Raw genomic sequence first — 16,733 nt, forward strand, 5'->3', positions numbered from 1 at the left:
GTTTATAAAAAAAGTTTGGGCACCCCTGTGTTAGACCCTCTGTTCATTTGAACAATGTGCATGAAGAATAATGATCAAAGACAACTGCAATGTAGAACAAGGTGCATAAAAAACTTATGCATAATGCTTGATGCTTGATTAGTATTGCAAGGCTGTCACGTTTACTACATTTAAAGTACACAACACAATACAAGTCAGAATAGCCTGCTGTTTGAAATGTATGCAGTAGCCATTTCGATTGCATTCACAATATGAGCGAGGCTGTAAGATGAAATATGTAAGTTACCTCATAATAAAAATTATCTAATTTTCAGTAGTTATTTATAACTATACGACTTCTTTAAAACGTGTTGTGTTAACACAAGTTGATAAAATAGCTTCGGGTCATGTATTTCAACACAGCATGGTCTTCTAAATGAGTTTCTTCATCTGTCAAACATTGCAAAGCCTAGGCCGACATTTAATGTGGTCATTAATGTGGAATCAAAAATGTCAAATTTATTCAGTAAAGTAATTATTGCATTTGTGACTAACCAGTATGTTCTCACACACGTTATTAGAGTATCCAAAAATATTTTATACCTCACAGAATGGCATGATGTCTGTAATTACTTTCAAAGAATGAAGTAAGAGTCATTTTAAAAATAGCTACATATTATTTTAATGGATAATTCATCCCAAAAAATAAAAATAAAAAATCCGTTATCATTTACTTGCTTGTTCCAAACATGTTTGAGATTCTTTTTTCTGTTGGACACAAAGAGAGATATACCGAAGAATGAAAATACATTCACTGACTTCCATAGTGTTTTTTTGTTCCTACTATGGCTGCTTTTTTCCCAACATTCTTCAAAAAAAAAACTTGTTTTGTGTTCAACAGAAGAAATAAATTCATAACAGTTTAGAACCACTTGAGTTTGAGTAAATGATGAGGAAATCTTCGCTTCACGGTGAACTATACATTAAAGCATAACACCAGTCAAACAAGTATAAATGGAAAAAGTACTTACATAAAATTGCACAAGCTTTATTATTAACTAACAAATTTGACTATTTTATTTTATAGAACACTGGGAATATCAGCAAACGTTTACTCAGAATAACAGCAATTTTATATAGATACAATCTGTACACTCTATTTCCGTCCGGATCCTCTGTGCCTTGCACTCTCTATAGAACAAACCTGGAGAAAATAATAACATATTTCCTAATCTATTATTGAAACAGGGCTCGGAAATGCCTGCTTATAATATTTGTAGCTTGTTCTACACAATCTAAATGAACTCCATATATAGTCTTCAACAGACTATGAGGAAAATTATACAAAATACACATATATTTTAAGCCAGCAAGTGCATTTGACTTACAATTGAAGTCTTGCTTTTTCATTTAATCTCCTGTGAGGTTCAGCTCATTTATGTTGTAGCAGAGTACATTGAAGTGCATAAACGAATCAATGATTGTGTTGTAATGAGCCGAGGCGTTGATGTACTTTCTTTTGTCGCTTAAAAAAATGCATTCAGATTGCATTGTGCAGCATTAGTTAAACTGAGCTTTGTTTAACCACAAAGCGTGTCTTACACATCTAGTCTATTGTAGAAAGTGCACATTTGATTTTCCATCTATGATAGTGATAGGTTAGCTGGATTGTGCAATAGTGTTTGAGAGTGGCACAACCTTTCTGCTCAAGTGTCATCACTGACTTGATAGAGTAACCGTTAGGTCCTTTATACTTTAAAAATAATAATAAATACTTTATAAATCACACTTAAACTTAAGCTCTCTAGATAAAAGACTCCTTCTGCCAAAACAAAGCAAAGATCAGAACCTTTTTTTTTACCTTGAGACAAAGGCAAAGCCTGGAAAAGCACACAGAGCAGCAGCAGAGGCATCTCTCAGTCAGTCAGTCAGCCACAGATCTGAATTGGTCCTGACGGAGAGCTACTCTGACTGAAGAGCGTGACCTGCACCTTCAGCCTTTGGGGTTTGTGCAGTTGCTGCATGTGGTTTCCACTACGGAGTGAATTTGAGCATCATGCCTCACGAAAGCACTCACTACCACAAACACACACCCTATTTTGCTACTGTCACAGCAGGTCAAGTGTACATGCTTGCAGTGTTACATATTTAAAAGTCCAGTGAAATTTAATATAATGTTTTTTTGGAATTTAGTATCAGTAGGGATGAACCGATACCACTTTTTTACAAACCGATACGAGTATGAGTATTTTAATATGTGTACTCGCTGGTACCAATTCCAAACTTAGATTTGGTTTCAATGAAAGTGCAATTGATTTGAAAGGAGGTTTGCAAGGATGAACACAAACATGTTATACAGAAGGATATTCCAGGTCAAAAATATACACAGAATTTTTGATTACTCTGTAAATCGATAGACCTTATCAAATACGAATTAAGCACATTTAAAGAATAAGTCATCCTTGCACGCGTCCACAACTTCACACATTACATAATCAAGTGTGTGCAGTTTACAAAACCTTATGGAGTCACTCTCTTGACATTGCATTTGGGGACGCATAAAACCCTGATACGTGTGGTTCTTGGTTATGTTCGCGAGTACCGCCGTTAATCTGCGGGTCAGTTAATCAAAAAGTAGATGATGTTAAACTATGGGTTGGTCAAAGTTTGTGAATAAGATCAGTAGTTGGTTTTGCAAACTTTGACTACTTTCTCTAAAATATTAGGATGTTTTATGCGATTTTATCTTGACTGACTGCCAAAAAATGCATACTCTGATTTTAAAAATCACGCTATCATCATCTCACAATATACCATGAGTTATCTCATGCTTCTGACCGAGATCGTTCTTCCGAAGTAATCTGGGAATGCTTTCAGTGCTGTGAATAGCTGAAATGGATAGGCGCAATGGAGTTTTTTGTCATTAACAATGAAAAGCATTTAATATACACTGTAAAAAAAAAATCGTTATTTTACTTTTTTTCTGGCAGCTGGGGTGACCAACAAAACATACATTAACATTAAGGTACAAGTTATACCAAACGAAATTCTTTCAAAAAGATAATTTTTCAAAGAAAAATACATGGTGTATATTTTTGTTCGAGCCAGTCTTGCACATCTGTCCAGGTGGATGGCTTCATGGAAAATAAGGATTTAATCATTGCACTACTGTAAATTGTTGTATCACAAACCTCTGTCATAAAGGCCTATTTGCTAAATTTGCAATATAGTCTGTGTTGTATATTTTGTAGATGGTAAAAAAATATTTATAGCTGGTATAATTTCTCGATTCAACAATTTGTTGTTTAAGCTGCTTTTATATAAGTAGTTTGAACAAACAGTTAATGTCATTTTTGAGTGTGGTCTTAAGGATACAAGCTACAAGCTAGGATACAAGCACCATAACAGTGACAAAAAGCTTGCAGTCTGTCACTGCCGCCTAAATGGATCAATGATTTTTTTGACATCACTTCGTTCTTCAGTTTCATAATTAAATCTTCTAACCAATCAAATGCTCTCTCTCACATGCCCCGCCCCCTTCAAGATGCTTCTAGATTGCCTTTCATTTGTTGCGCTTGAGCTCATCCACACTCACTAGCAAATCCGTGATAAAACAAAACAATATTGGCTGTTTGTAAAAAGCTACTACATGCTCCGTCCTGTCTTTTTACTGTTTCAGTTAAGAAAGACTGAATAAAAAACTCACATTTTAAAAACACTTCACAGGATCCTTTAAGCTTTAGCTATATATATATATATATATATATATATATATATATATATATATATATATATATATATATATATATATATATATATATATATATATATATATGTATGTATATATATATATATATATATATATATATATATATATATATATATATATATATATATATGTATATAAGCATATATATATATCCAAAAATATTTTCTAGCTCACAATGGAGGTGTTTCGATTCTGCCATTAGTTTTGTAACTATGCCTTTTTTTCACCTTTTCATTTCCCTGTACTTCATTATAGACTTCTATTGAGGTCTTTGAGTAGTTAAACAAAACACTCCAGCTAGGCAGAATCGATTAGGCATTCATCATGAAGTCCAATTCATCATTCGTCAGTCCGTCATTGGCTCGGCGTGCAATTAATATACTGAAAGGACAATGAATACAGCTGTCTGTAGATGAATCGTCTATTATCTGCAAGCCTAAATTATCAGAAACCGTGTTCAAGTTTAAGACGTCAACACGGACCCCTCCTGTTCTCTCTGCAGCCTCCGGTTAAGGCAAAAGCAACCCTATTCTGCTGGTTATTTGGAGTTAATAGTGCTCATCATTGTCAGAAAATGTTGCTTTTTCTGATAAGGGAGCAGGGAAAATAGCTAATGAAAATAATAATATCCATCTAGCAAAATAAATAGGCTTCTAAAATGGAGGAGGAAAGGTTTCCCACAGCTTTTGTTGTTGACATCAAAGACCATATGTCCAGTCAAATGTTTTTTTCATGTAAATTCATCTGTCATTAAGTACAGGCCAGGCAAATATAGGCAGACACCAATATAGAAAACACAACTTAACTGAAAATAACAATGTTTGTGCAAACAGAAATAAGTTTTGTGTGGTCAATAATACTGACAGACATGAGTAAGACATCATCAACATTTCAATTTCAGTGGTACAGAAGCTAAATCTTGGTTCATTTTTCCTATATTAAGCTGCCTGTATTTTACATATTGTTGGGACATTGTATAATAAGGATCAAGAAAACATTTCATACTTTATGGTCTCTTATATGGTGGCTCAGTTGTTAGCACTTTCGTCTCACAGCTAAAAGGTTGCTGGCTTGAGTCCCAGCTGGACTAGTTGGCGTGGGTTTCCTCCGGGTGCTCTAGTTTCCCCCACAGTCCAAAGACATGCACTATAGGTGAATTGAATAAACTGAATTGGCTGTAGTGTATGACTGTGTGTGAACGCGAGAGCGTATAGGTTTTTCCCAGTACTGGGTTGTGGCTGGAAGAGCATCCGCTGTGGAAAACGTGAGGGAATAGTTGGTGGTTCATTCCACTGTGGCAACCTCTGTAATAGAGACTAAGCCGAAGGAAAATGAATGAATGAGATTTAGTTCATTGTTTGTTCATTTTAGTAAATGCATTAACTAATACAAGTTTATTGTAAAGTGTTACCCAAGTTATACCCCCAATTCCCCCTCATTATAGCCACAAGAGGGCATCAATTAACTACTCAAACCTGTATTGGCTTATAGACATAAAAAGTATCATCAGTGAACCAAGCTTATGTCCTAACCTGTGTCTAAATATGTGGATATATCTTATTAATTCATGGAATCAGCTGATTGAGACAGACACCCCATGTAAACAACATCAATACAGTAAATTAAATACTCATAACACCTTAGCAACAACATAGCAACACACTAACCACACAGCAACCCACACTTTGAAAACATTCAGGACACCGAGAAAAAAACACAACACGCTAAAACAATGAGAACACGCTTATCACAGCCCAGAGACTAGACTACTAATAATCTAATCCCTGCTTGTTGAGATGTACAATTGAAGTCAAAATTATTAGCCAAAGTTATATTTAAAGACATTTTTTCACAGTATTTCTTATATTCTTTCTTCTGGAGAAAGTTTTATTTGTTTTATTTCAGCTAGAATAAAAGCAGCTTTTAGGTCAATATTATTAACCCCCTTAAAATATATATGTTTTAGTTTGTCTACAGAACAAACCACTGGTAAACAATGACTTGCTTAATTACAATAACTTGCCCAATTAACCTAAACTTAAAAAAAAAATTGTTGACAGCTGGGGTGCCGAAAAAACCCCTTAAAATAACGGCTGTTAAATTATAGAAATTTACCGTAAAATAACAGACATTAAATTACAGAAGTTTCCTTCAATTTAAATTTCTTGTAAAGGTCTGTAATTCAACCTCTGTCATTTTACAGTAAATTTCTGTAATTCAACCTCTGTCATTTAAGGTAAATTTCTGTAATTCAATGGCCATTATTTTACAGTAAATTTCTGTAATTCAACGTTGGTCATATTATAGTAAATTTCTGTAATTTAACCTCTGACATTTTACGTTAAATTTCTGTAATTCAACCTCTGTCATATTACAGTAAATTTCTGTAATTCAACCTCTGTCATTTTACAGTAAATTTCTGTAATTCAACCTCTGTCATTTAAGGTAAATTTCTGTCATTTAACCTCTGTCATTTTAAAGTTAATTTCTGTAATTCAATTGCTATTATTTTACATTAAATTTCGGTAATTCCACCTCTGTCATATTACGGTAAATTTCTGTAATTTAACCTCTGTCATTTTACAGTAAATTTCTGTAACTCAACCGCTGTTATTTTAAGTTTTCTTCCCCCACCTGCCAGAAATAAACTGTAAAATACAGATTTTTTTCAGTGTAGTTAAGCCTTTGATTTGCACTTTAAGCTGAATACTAAAATCTTGAAAAAAATCTAGTGAAATGTTATATACTGTCATCATGACAAAGATAAAACACATCAGTAAACACTATTATGTTTAGAAATGTGTTGAATATTCTTTCCGTCAAACAGAAATTGGGGAAACATTATACAGGGGGGCTAATAATACAGGAAGGTTAATAATTCTGACAACTCTACATCAAGTTAGTTCTTAAGTTATAGCCAAATGAATCTGTAAAGAAGACTATTAAAATGTGTTATCACTTCTAAACTTCCAACTTATCTATTATTCCAAGATAAAAACTGTGCAAACCACATATTACCTATAGTTGTTAACTCTGCAAAACTGTTGCAAATCAAAAAAACAATTTAACCTTACTTTTACATGGACTGAAAGTGTGATGGTCTAAATAGATTTCTTTACTCGCACAAATGTTGCAGATCTATTCCAGAAAGTGCATCAACCCACAGAATGAACTGAGCATCATGAGGTGGTGTGGCTTAGTGGTTAAATACCTAGGCTGGTTAGCCCACGTTTGACCTTACAAAGGCTGAACTTTAGAACATTAGCTTGGCATGGGTAAATTGATGTCAAGAGTCATGAACAAATAATTCTGAAGAACGAACCAAATCAAAGAGACTCTTCTGACTTGGGCCAAAAAGCAACCAAGATATAGCATATAAAAAATATTTTGTGCTGGTGAATTACAAAAAAAAAAAAAAAAGTTCTGAAAGTGATTAAACCTCAACCAGGTCAGAAAAAGTAATGCAAAAATAACTCAAAAGTAACATAATACATTACATACCATAAAAAGTAACTAAGTAACACAACTAGTTACTTTTGTGGGGGATGACCTCAATATTATAATGCATTACTTTTAAAAGTAACTTTCCCCAACATTGATCAAAAGAGTTGTGTGTCCACAGTACAAATGCACTGAGATCTCTCTCTCTCATCTCTGCTAATAGACGCACAACATGTTATGGCTTTCTGGCCATTACAAGTCTCTTAAGAAAGCTTCCTGTACAGAACAGCGTCATCGCCGCAATACTGTTCAGGGACAACACTTTTTTTACTTTCATCTCTGTCCAGGTTCAAACGCAAACATTTTTTTTCTCACTAGGTTATAATTTGAGATATATTTTGACATCTGTGGGAAAATATAATCATTATTCTGTTCACATTTTAGTAATCTCTGACTCTAAGTGTAGAAATGTGTGGGCAAAAATAATCTAAATATTTGGTTCAACCTAATTAAAAAGATATATTGCATTGTGTGTGATATATTAAATTAACCTAACCTCTTATTAGTTTGAATTATGACTGTATGTACATTAAATTACTTTAACTGACATGAACAAATACTGTAATAAATGGATTGTTCATTTTAGTCAATGATATGTCTTCCATCATATTTATCCAATAGATCTCAGGTTGTTAAAATTAGTGCAATAAACATCACAGGCATTAGGTTGTTTATAGGGGTTTCTCGGGGGAGAGTTTTGAGATCTTTACTTTTCCTGATGTATATTAATGACCTCCCTCAGGTAATTAAACATTCAGATTCTTTATTGTACATTAATGATACTGTGCTTTTTTGTGTCTGGATCAAGTAAAGACACAATTAACATTATATTAAAAATAAAAATCTTCAGCATTTACATCAATGGCTGCAAGATAGTCATTTGACTATTTATGTTAAGCAGACAAAATGCATGTACTCACCTAGGCGAAAATGGCGAAAATTGGATCCATATCCAATCCCATCACTTTCTCAAATCTAAAAGTTTCCATTGTATCTGCATATCGATATTTGGGGATCAGTCTTGACTCTCACCTTACTTATTGTGACCATGTTCAAAATGTCTGTAAAAAGCTGAAGTAAAAACTATTTGTTTATGGGAAAATTAGGACAAATGTGTCTCTTTATGTTTCAGAAACTTCTCTAGATGCCATAATTTTGTCCACCTTGTCATACTATTTGCCTGTTTGGTCACTCACAAGTGATATCTTGGAGCCAATAGCTAGACTGTACAATAGGGCCTATAAGATCCACAGTAGACTTTCTGGATGGACACATCACTGCTTTGCTCTATCACTCTAATACTTTATCATTTCAACATTAAATTATGAACATAGGGATTAAATTCTTCTATCAAACTTTACATAGTGCTACCTCAGCAGCCCTTTGGGCTTCGGTACCAAAACCTAAGGACTGGGTCCACTAGGTCTGCTACAAATAGATGTTTGCCGTTACCGGATTTTAAAAACTGTAATGGACAGATGTTTCTTTAATGTATTCACAAAAGCCTAGAATGAGATCCAACAACATCTAAAAACAACAACACTGAGACTTTTTTTAAATTCTAATGGTCAACTATTGCTGTAGCCACTAAGATAGTAGCCTGTCTCTCTTCATGTTGTATGTTTTGTGATTGTTTGTATTGTTCTCATGTGTTAATGGATGAGATGTTAAGTGTGTCTAAAAAACAGCTGTTATGCTGAGCGAGGTCTGATTATCTTTTAATCTTTTCCTGTTTAATACTTAAAATAAATAAATAAATGCATTAACTATCATTACAAGCTTATCATAACGTGTTATCCAAGTAATACCCCCTTCATTATAGCCACAAGAGGGCGTCATTTAGCTATTCAAAGCTGCATTGGCTTATAGACCAAAAAGTATCATTCAATTAGCTTGGGCATGTTGCCAAATAGCCCTCAATTGTGCAACTGACCAATCAGAAACAAGGATTCCCTCAGATCTGCTTAAAGTTCGTTCACTTATTCATGTTCCGTCGACTTAGTCTCTTTTATTTATCTGTGGTTGCCACAGCGGAATGAAGCGCCAACTTTTCCATCATATGTTTTACACAGTTGATGCCCTTCCAGTCACAACCCAGTACTGGGAAACAGCCATTCACTCTCACATTCACACTCATACACTATGGCCAATTTAGCTTATTCTGCTTAAGTTCATCTTATAAATACTACTACCAATAATAATCATACTATTGGTATTTGAGTTAAGATAAAACTGAAGAGAAAATCAATCTCGCAAGTATTGTTCAGCATTTTTGAGATGTCTGGCTTCTTCTGGAACTCATTTTTCCATGAAGCACCTTCAATAAATCCACTTATCAGAGGTCACGCCAAATCAGTTTGTTGTTTAATTCATGAGACACATCAGAGCTCAGAGTGACCTGACTATTCACAGCATGGCTTCCAGTAAAACAAATTACTGTCAGGCTGCGAAACAGATTTATTTTACTGACTGAACTGAAATTGAAGGTTATTTTCATCCAAAAACTGAAGATTAGAGGTGACGGGCAAATGATTTGACAGTCACAGAAATCGTTGGCATATTGGTTAATTAAACATACAATGCATATAGAAAATCATTAAAGCCCTTTTGAAATAATTACTTTATTTGGCATACAGCCTGAAATCAATTCACACTCCAAATGACATCTCTCAGTTATCCTTACACAAAGAAAATTTACACTAATCAATAGAAGTTTTAGACTTTAGACTTATGACAGAGAAGTTCTCTGAACTCAATTAAAAAATCTACTGCTGGTTATATCATGTCTCTTTTGCAGCTACTTACTTTCTAAGACCCGAGTGAGCCTAGAAACAAACCTTGACACTTATCATTAGATTTGACATTTCTGTGAAATAATCACGAGCTCCACTCAAGTTGGTTTTATGCAGCTGGTTTAAGCTACAGTTGTTGTTTTTTATGTCTTTGCAAGACAATCCCCCTTTCAGATCATCCATGAAGGCAGAAGTTTTAATATGATTTAATATGATAATTCTGACCAGAACCAGAAAAGGTCTTTACACTGGTCTTTACACTGGCTGCCAGTTACATTCAGAATAGAGTTTAAAGTATTATTACTGGTCTATAAATCACTAAATGGCCTAGGACCTCAATACATTACAGATATGCTCACTAAATACAAACCCAGCAGATCACTCAGATCTTTAGGATCATATAAACTAGAAGTTCCAAGAGTTCAGTCAAAGCAGGGTCAGCTTTTAGCCACTATGCCCCCCGCTGCTGGAATCAGCTTTCAGAAATGATCAGATGTGCTCCAACATTAGGCACATTCAAATCAAGACTGAAAACACATCTGTTTAGCTGTGCCTTTACTGAATGAGCACTGTGCTGCGTCGGACAGATTGCACTATTATGTTTTTCTCTTCTTCTCTTATTCTTTTATATCACATTTTACCTGTTTTTATGTTTTTTTACTCATTTTTATTATTTGTTTTTATTTTTTACTCGATTCTTTCATTCTTGTTTTTTTATGTAAAGCACTTTGAATTGCCACTGTGTATGAAATGTGCTATATAAATAAACTTGCCTTGCCTTGCCTTGCCTTATGATCAGAGCTTTACTTGAGTGAACCTTACATTACAGTTTTTCTCAGTGGCTTTTGTACACTTTCAGATCAGAATTTCAAATCTCAAAACTCCCTGTTCAAGCTTTACATCGTGTCACTTGTGCACATCAAAAAAGCAGTTTCTCATTGCTTTGAACAAGTTGCAAATGGTTTTGTGCATCCATTTATTATTGCAATTGGATTATGTGCAATTCTCTGATGTTATCATTCACTTTTGTCAGGTTGAGCAATATGGATTATTTTGGTCTTTGTTGAATAGTCACACCCTTCAGAACATTTAATCATTTGTTCATGGCAAAAGTCTTAACGTGCTAAATGGCATAATATTTTGTCATAATGCATTTTTCTAAACATTTCCATTAGACTTTTTTTTTTCCCTAAATCTGTCCTGAATTTTTTTCCAGGTAAATCTTGACTTTTTGTAATGAAGGCCCATCTCAAAGGAGATTCTCCATTGTTTACATTTCGGCTTTTTTTCTTTGTTTTTTATGCTACAACATCTAGTGATGTATTTTCCTTATTGTATCGCAATGACATGATATCCAAACAAATTACAGTGCAAACAGCAAAAAATATAGCTATAGTTTACACCAGAACACTCTTGACAACATAACTAAATAATTTGACACAAGGACTTGTCATTCTGATGAGACTTACTAGTTAATTGATACAAAAATGTAGTTTTGAGAGATGAACTAAGGATTTTCAGCAAGAGACTGCTTTTGCAGGTAATCCATTCTGATCTGAGAAATGTACCAAAGCGACTGAGAAAAACTGAAAAAATAGTCTATAATTTTACAAAAAAAAAAAAAAAAACAAGATTAAAATCAAGATGGCAAAAACACAAAAAAACAGAGGTAAAAAAAAAAAAATATATATATATATATATATATATATATATATATATATATATGCCTCAAAACATGTGACTTCTTGAAAATGGAATCCGTTAATTATAACAGCGGAAAGCCTTTTTGCTATTTATTGTTGAAATGGAGTCGTTTAGCAAAATACAACCAGAAGCATAATAGTTTCAGGTACACTGTTAAAATATTTTTTTTTTTTGTTGAATCAAATGTTGAATGAGTTATCATCATGTACATCAATCACAAAAAAATTACCAAAAATGAAGCTGAACTTAAAACATTGAAACCTGATTGACTTGTTAAAATAACTTTTTGTCAGAGATCAACAGTGCAGAGCACAAAAACATTAAAAAGGGTCTTCCAAAAGCAAAGATGAGGACCGTAGTTTAGGCTGGATATTCATGTTAATTTTGGATTGATCCAATTGGCTAGCTATAGTAATTAGTGATAGAGACCAGCTGCAGTCAATCCTATCACATGCTCCTCTCGAAATTATTTTGTGAAATTTTATTTAGTCATTAATGCACTTTCTTGTAACTGCAAAGAATGGCAAGAGTTTTATTTTAAATGACATAAACTGCAACTTTTTACATTGTGGAATGTTTTGAATGCACAGTAAAAAAAGAAACGCTATTATAATTTGCTAAAACAACTGAAAGCTTGTTTCTAAAAAAAAAAATCTGCATAATTATTGTTGAACTTGAAGTCAAAATAAAAAAGAGATCTGTTTATTGTTCTATAATCAGAGTCAGATGGTGAAAATTAATAATCAAGCAGTTTATTAATTATTAAAACTCTAAATGCAAACGGACGGAACTGATGTCAGTGTCAGTGCCCTGTGGAATATGTTTGTGTCACTTAAACTGTCCATTCTGTCACTTCCATGGTCGTAATTCTTTAATTACAGCATGACGACAAGTAAACTGTCCAAATGAGCTGGCCTCTGCAGACTTTACTGTCATAGCACAGGCGACAACTGCATCTCTATAGACAGACTGTGATTAACAAAAACATAAACTTTTAATATTTAATTACCATGACTATTAGCATGCTATGGTGATTACAGTAATTAAAACACGACACACTATGAAAAGAAATTCCTCAAGCGTGTCTCCAGCCTTCACATTCCAAAAAGCTGGCTACCTCAGAGCATTCATTAAAAATGTATCTTTTAATAAATAATTCATTCAAAAAGTATAAGGGGGAAACTTGTATCAGACATCAAACCTATATTTATCTCATTTCATTTAGCAATATTTTTATAACCACAATCAGATCTCATATAACCAAAAAATCTTCAAATAGTAATAAAAATAGACTCAGCGATCATTTCAATGAAAATAAATCAGAGTTAAAAACTGTCACATGTTATTTATTTCATCAAAATTAACTTGATTTTTTATGCCATGATGAATGAATGACAGGCGACGTGGTGGCGCTTTCGCCTCACAGCAAGAAGGTTGCTGGTTCGAGCCTCAGCTGGTTCAGTTGGCGTTTCTGTGTGGAGTTTGCATGTTCTCCTTGCATTCGCGTGAGTTTCCTCCAGGTGCTCCGGTTTCCCCCACAGTCCAAGGACACGTGGTACAGGTGAATTGGGTAGGCTAATTTATCCATAGTGGATAAGTTGACGGTTCATTGAGCTGGGCCAACCCTAGATTAATAAAGGGACTAAGTTGAAAAGAACTAGGCCATAAAAGAATGAATGAGTTACACCTGCTGGTGGTATATTGCATCATTCACCTTAATTTTGAGACCGCAATCGTAATCACATTTTAAACCATCAAGGTCTTCTAATGCTGGATATTCATCTGTGTTTGTCAGTGTTTTTGGATTAATTCTAAAAAAGACAGTACATCTGAAAATGCATGGATAACAACAATAGTCAAATATTCAAATGATATGGGCCAATTTTAGTGCTTCACACCTTCTTATTGGTCATTTTTGTTTCAAGAATAAGCTTCAAGATTTAGAATAAAAGTTACTGGTATAATGTTCTCTCTATTTAAAAACAAAACTGTAGCAAAAGATTCTCTTATGTCAGATTCGTTCATTCATTCATTTTCTTTTCGGCTTAGTCCCTTAATTAATCCGGGGTTGCAGGGGAATTCACAGCGGAATGAACCATCATGTTTTTACGCAGCGGATGCCCTTCCAGCCACAACCCATCTCTGGGAAACATCCACACACACTCATTCACACACACGTACACTACGGACAATTTAGCCTACCCAGTTCACCAGTATCGCATGTTTTTGGACTGTGGGGGAAAGCGGAGCACCCGGAGAAAACCCACTTGAACACAGGGAGAACATGCAAACTCCACACAGAAATGCAAACTGACCCAGCCGAGGCTCCCACCAGCGACCTTCTTGCTGTAAGGTGACGGCACTACCTACTGCGTCGCCCCTTATGTCAGATTATAAAATGAAAATATTTGTTAGCATTGGCCAAAACTGATTAGCTGAAGTCACATCAAAGCTACAGCCAACAGTGAATTCCGCTAGGCCTTAATAGGGTTATTTTTTACTATTTATTATGGCATAGCAGTCAAAATTGGACACATAGGGCCTGTTTCGGTAAGAAGGTTCAACCAACTCAGAGTTTAAACTTGAACTTACAGAGAGATTAAAAACTTCAAAACAGCTGATCTGAGTTAGGTCAATCAAGTCTAAGTAGGCTGATTCAGAGTTATGTGCGCACACCGCGACTATAAAAGGCATTATATCGATGGAGAGCAGATATTACGGGTCACCATGGCAACATCTGAAAAAAAGAGAGATCAGCATTTTTTTCTCCAGCTGAACTTGATGTGCTCATGCAAAGTTAGATCAAATATGACCATATATTGAAATAAAGCTACACCACTGCATTGGCGAAACAAAGACAGCGGGAGAAAACATTGCTGCTCAAGTTAAAGTTAAATGTTAAGTTAAATGTTTAAGTATAATAAAACAAGTAATGTAATGTGTGATGTTTATAGACTTTTTACTTTAAAAAGTGGGGAATTGGCCGTAATTTTGAAGTTATTTCAGATGTAATTGTATTAAATTACATAAAATAGGCTACTGCATAGTTTCTACAACAAATTTGACTTAACAAGAATGCATATAACCTTACCTCAATGTTCAGTGGAAATGTTTAATTTAAGGTTCCCACTTTTACACGCGTTGATCAGTTTAAGATAAAATTTCTAAAATTGAGTTTGTAAAAGATTTAAATGTGCACTTGTATGTCTGCCTTTATTATTGAAGAGGTAGAGGTTGGTAGAGGTTGATATGACATTTCGTATGTAAGCAGTACTGAAAAATAGTTTTTATAATGAGTAATAATCCCATCAATAGTTACAGAACATGTCCCTGTCGAAGGTCAGTGAATTTAAGCTAATTGTTCATTTTTTGCAGTAATTTTGAATCTAATTGTAACTTACCCGAAAAAGGACAACCCATTCTCTTAACTTTGTTTTTTGTGTGACTGAAATGTAGGCAATGAACGACTAAGCCTAAGGCGAGAAATAGCACTTCATCTTTAAAACAGGGGAGGAGATAAACAGAAACTCAGAGTTTAGAGAATAAAACCTGCTCCTGACCAGGTTAGGTTCACAAAGTAAGTTAACACAGTAACTGACTGAGTAAAAGTTACCTCTCTTTCAGAAACATGCTTGACTTACCCTGCTTTCTCGAGTTTAACAAACCTGCCATTTTGAGAAGGAAAACCTAGAGTTTCTCTAATTTCAGGGTTAATATACTCTGAGTTTTCACTTAACCTCCTTTCTGTAATGAGGCCATAAGCTCACGTATAAGACAAATTCTGGACCTTTGTGAGTGAGGGGTGGGTCTTCCAAGCCACCTGATGATTTTTAGCCTCTTTTGTAAAAAGTACATATGGAAATTCATGGATAACAGCTAAATTAGTATTAAAATTGTAATTTTTCTTTCAAGAATAAAGTCCAAGATTTAGAATAAATTAAATTCTTTGTAAAAATGTTTTCACTATTTAACAACAATAAAGCAAATCCATAATGAAAGATGACATCATTTACGCCAGATTCTGCTTGGTCTTGAATATTTTGATGGGTTATTTTCACAGTTTATGATGGCATAGCAGTCAAAATAGGACACATAAGCTCATGCATGCAATAAATTCTGGACCTGTGTCAGTGGGGGGGTCTTTCAAACTACCCAAACCCCCCTACGAGTTTGTGTTTTGTTACAGGTTACATAATGGTTCTGCAAAGAAGAAAAGAAAATTGGCCATTGATCCAACTTGGCCTTACTCTGCACAGAAGCATAACTGATGAGACTCAGAAAGGTCATATCATAATAACATCAGAACTGGCATATACTAAAGCCTAGCAATTAAGAATAAAATCTGAAAGGCCTTGTTATAAGGAAGATCAGTCGGCAATACTATCAGAAAAATATAGATAATCTGTCAAGTGCATTGAAAGTACAGTTCAGCCTTCGAAGTCATCGTTTGGAAAGGAAAAAGCTTTCAGTCTTCCTCTGTTAAAAACTGGCTCTGCTCAACAGCACAGCAAAAGCTAAACAATAATTACTACAAAACTCAAGAGCCCCGGCCCACTCCTTTCACAATAATTTAATTAATTTCCCTTTCTTTGTAGCAAAATGTGTTCAGTCTTGACTGTAATTAAGGTTTTATTCCTACTGGTGTCTCGGGGTAATGAAGATGAGCTGTACAACACAGTAATTGTGAGGTGTTTGAGTTTCTAAGGCACTTGATGTGAATGACGTGGCCTTTCCAAGTCCCACTTCTTCATAGCTTTTAAACTAATGCTATTTACGTGTTCGCTACATCCTTTATGTCTGAGTGACGCAGTTGCCCTGGCAACCTTGTATGATGCTGAAACTGCCGTATATGTGAGACTGAACGCTGTCAAATTCTAGAAATCGAACACGATTAACTGCTTTTAAATGATATTATTAGCATGGTTATTTGTTTGTTTGCTTTATTTATAGAGCACATTAAAAAAACAACAGATGTTGACCAAAGTGCT

The 16,733-nt window shown here is 34.5% G+C and overlaps 2 protein-coding genes across 6 annotated transcripts in view; one reads left to right on the plus strand and one right to left on the minus strand.

Moving 5' to 3' along the window:
- The window catches only part of LOC101885539 (uncharacterized), a 31,152-nt gene extending 29,130 nt beyond the window's left edge, over positions 1-2,022 (minus strand). For all 4 annotated transcript variants that reach the window (XR_012392448.1, XM_021466988.3, XM_073926495.1 and 1 more), the window contains exon 1: positions 1,841-2,022. Coding sequence is in view for 3 of the 4 variants with exons in the window: in XM_021466988.3 (XP_021322663.3) it covers positions 1,841-1,892 (52 nt within the window). In the remaining variant the exon portion in view is untranslated. The remainder of the gene's footprint in view (positions 1-1,840) is intronic.
- The window catches only part of LOC101885642 (beta-2 adrenergic receptor), a 108,892-nt gene that overhangs the window by 28,138 nt on the left and 64,021 nt on the right, over positions 1-16,733 (plus strand). The window lies entirely within an intron of this gene.

The sequence above is a fragment of the Danio rerio genome, chromosome 16, assembly GCF_049306965.1.
Source record: "Danio rerio strain Tuebingen ecotype United States chromosome 16, GRCz12tu, whole genome shotgun sequence".
In the NCBI taxonomy this organism is placed as follows: Eukaryota; Metazoa; Chordata; class Actinopteri; order Cypriniformes; family Danionidae; genus Danio; species Danio rerio.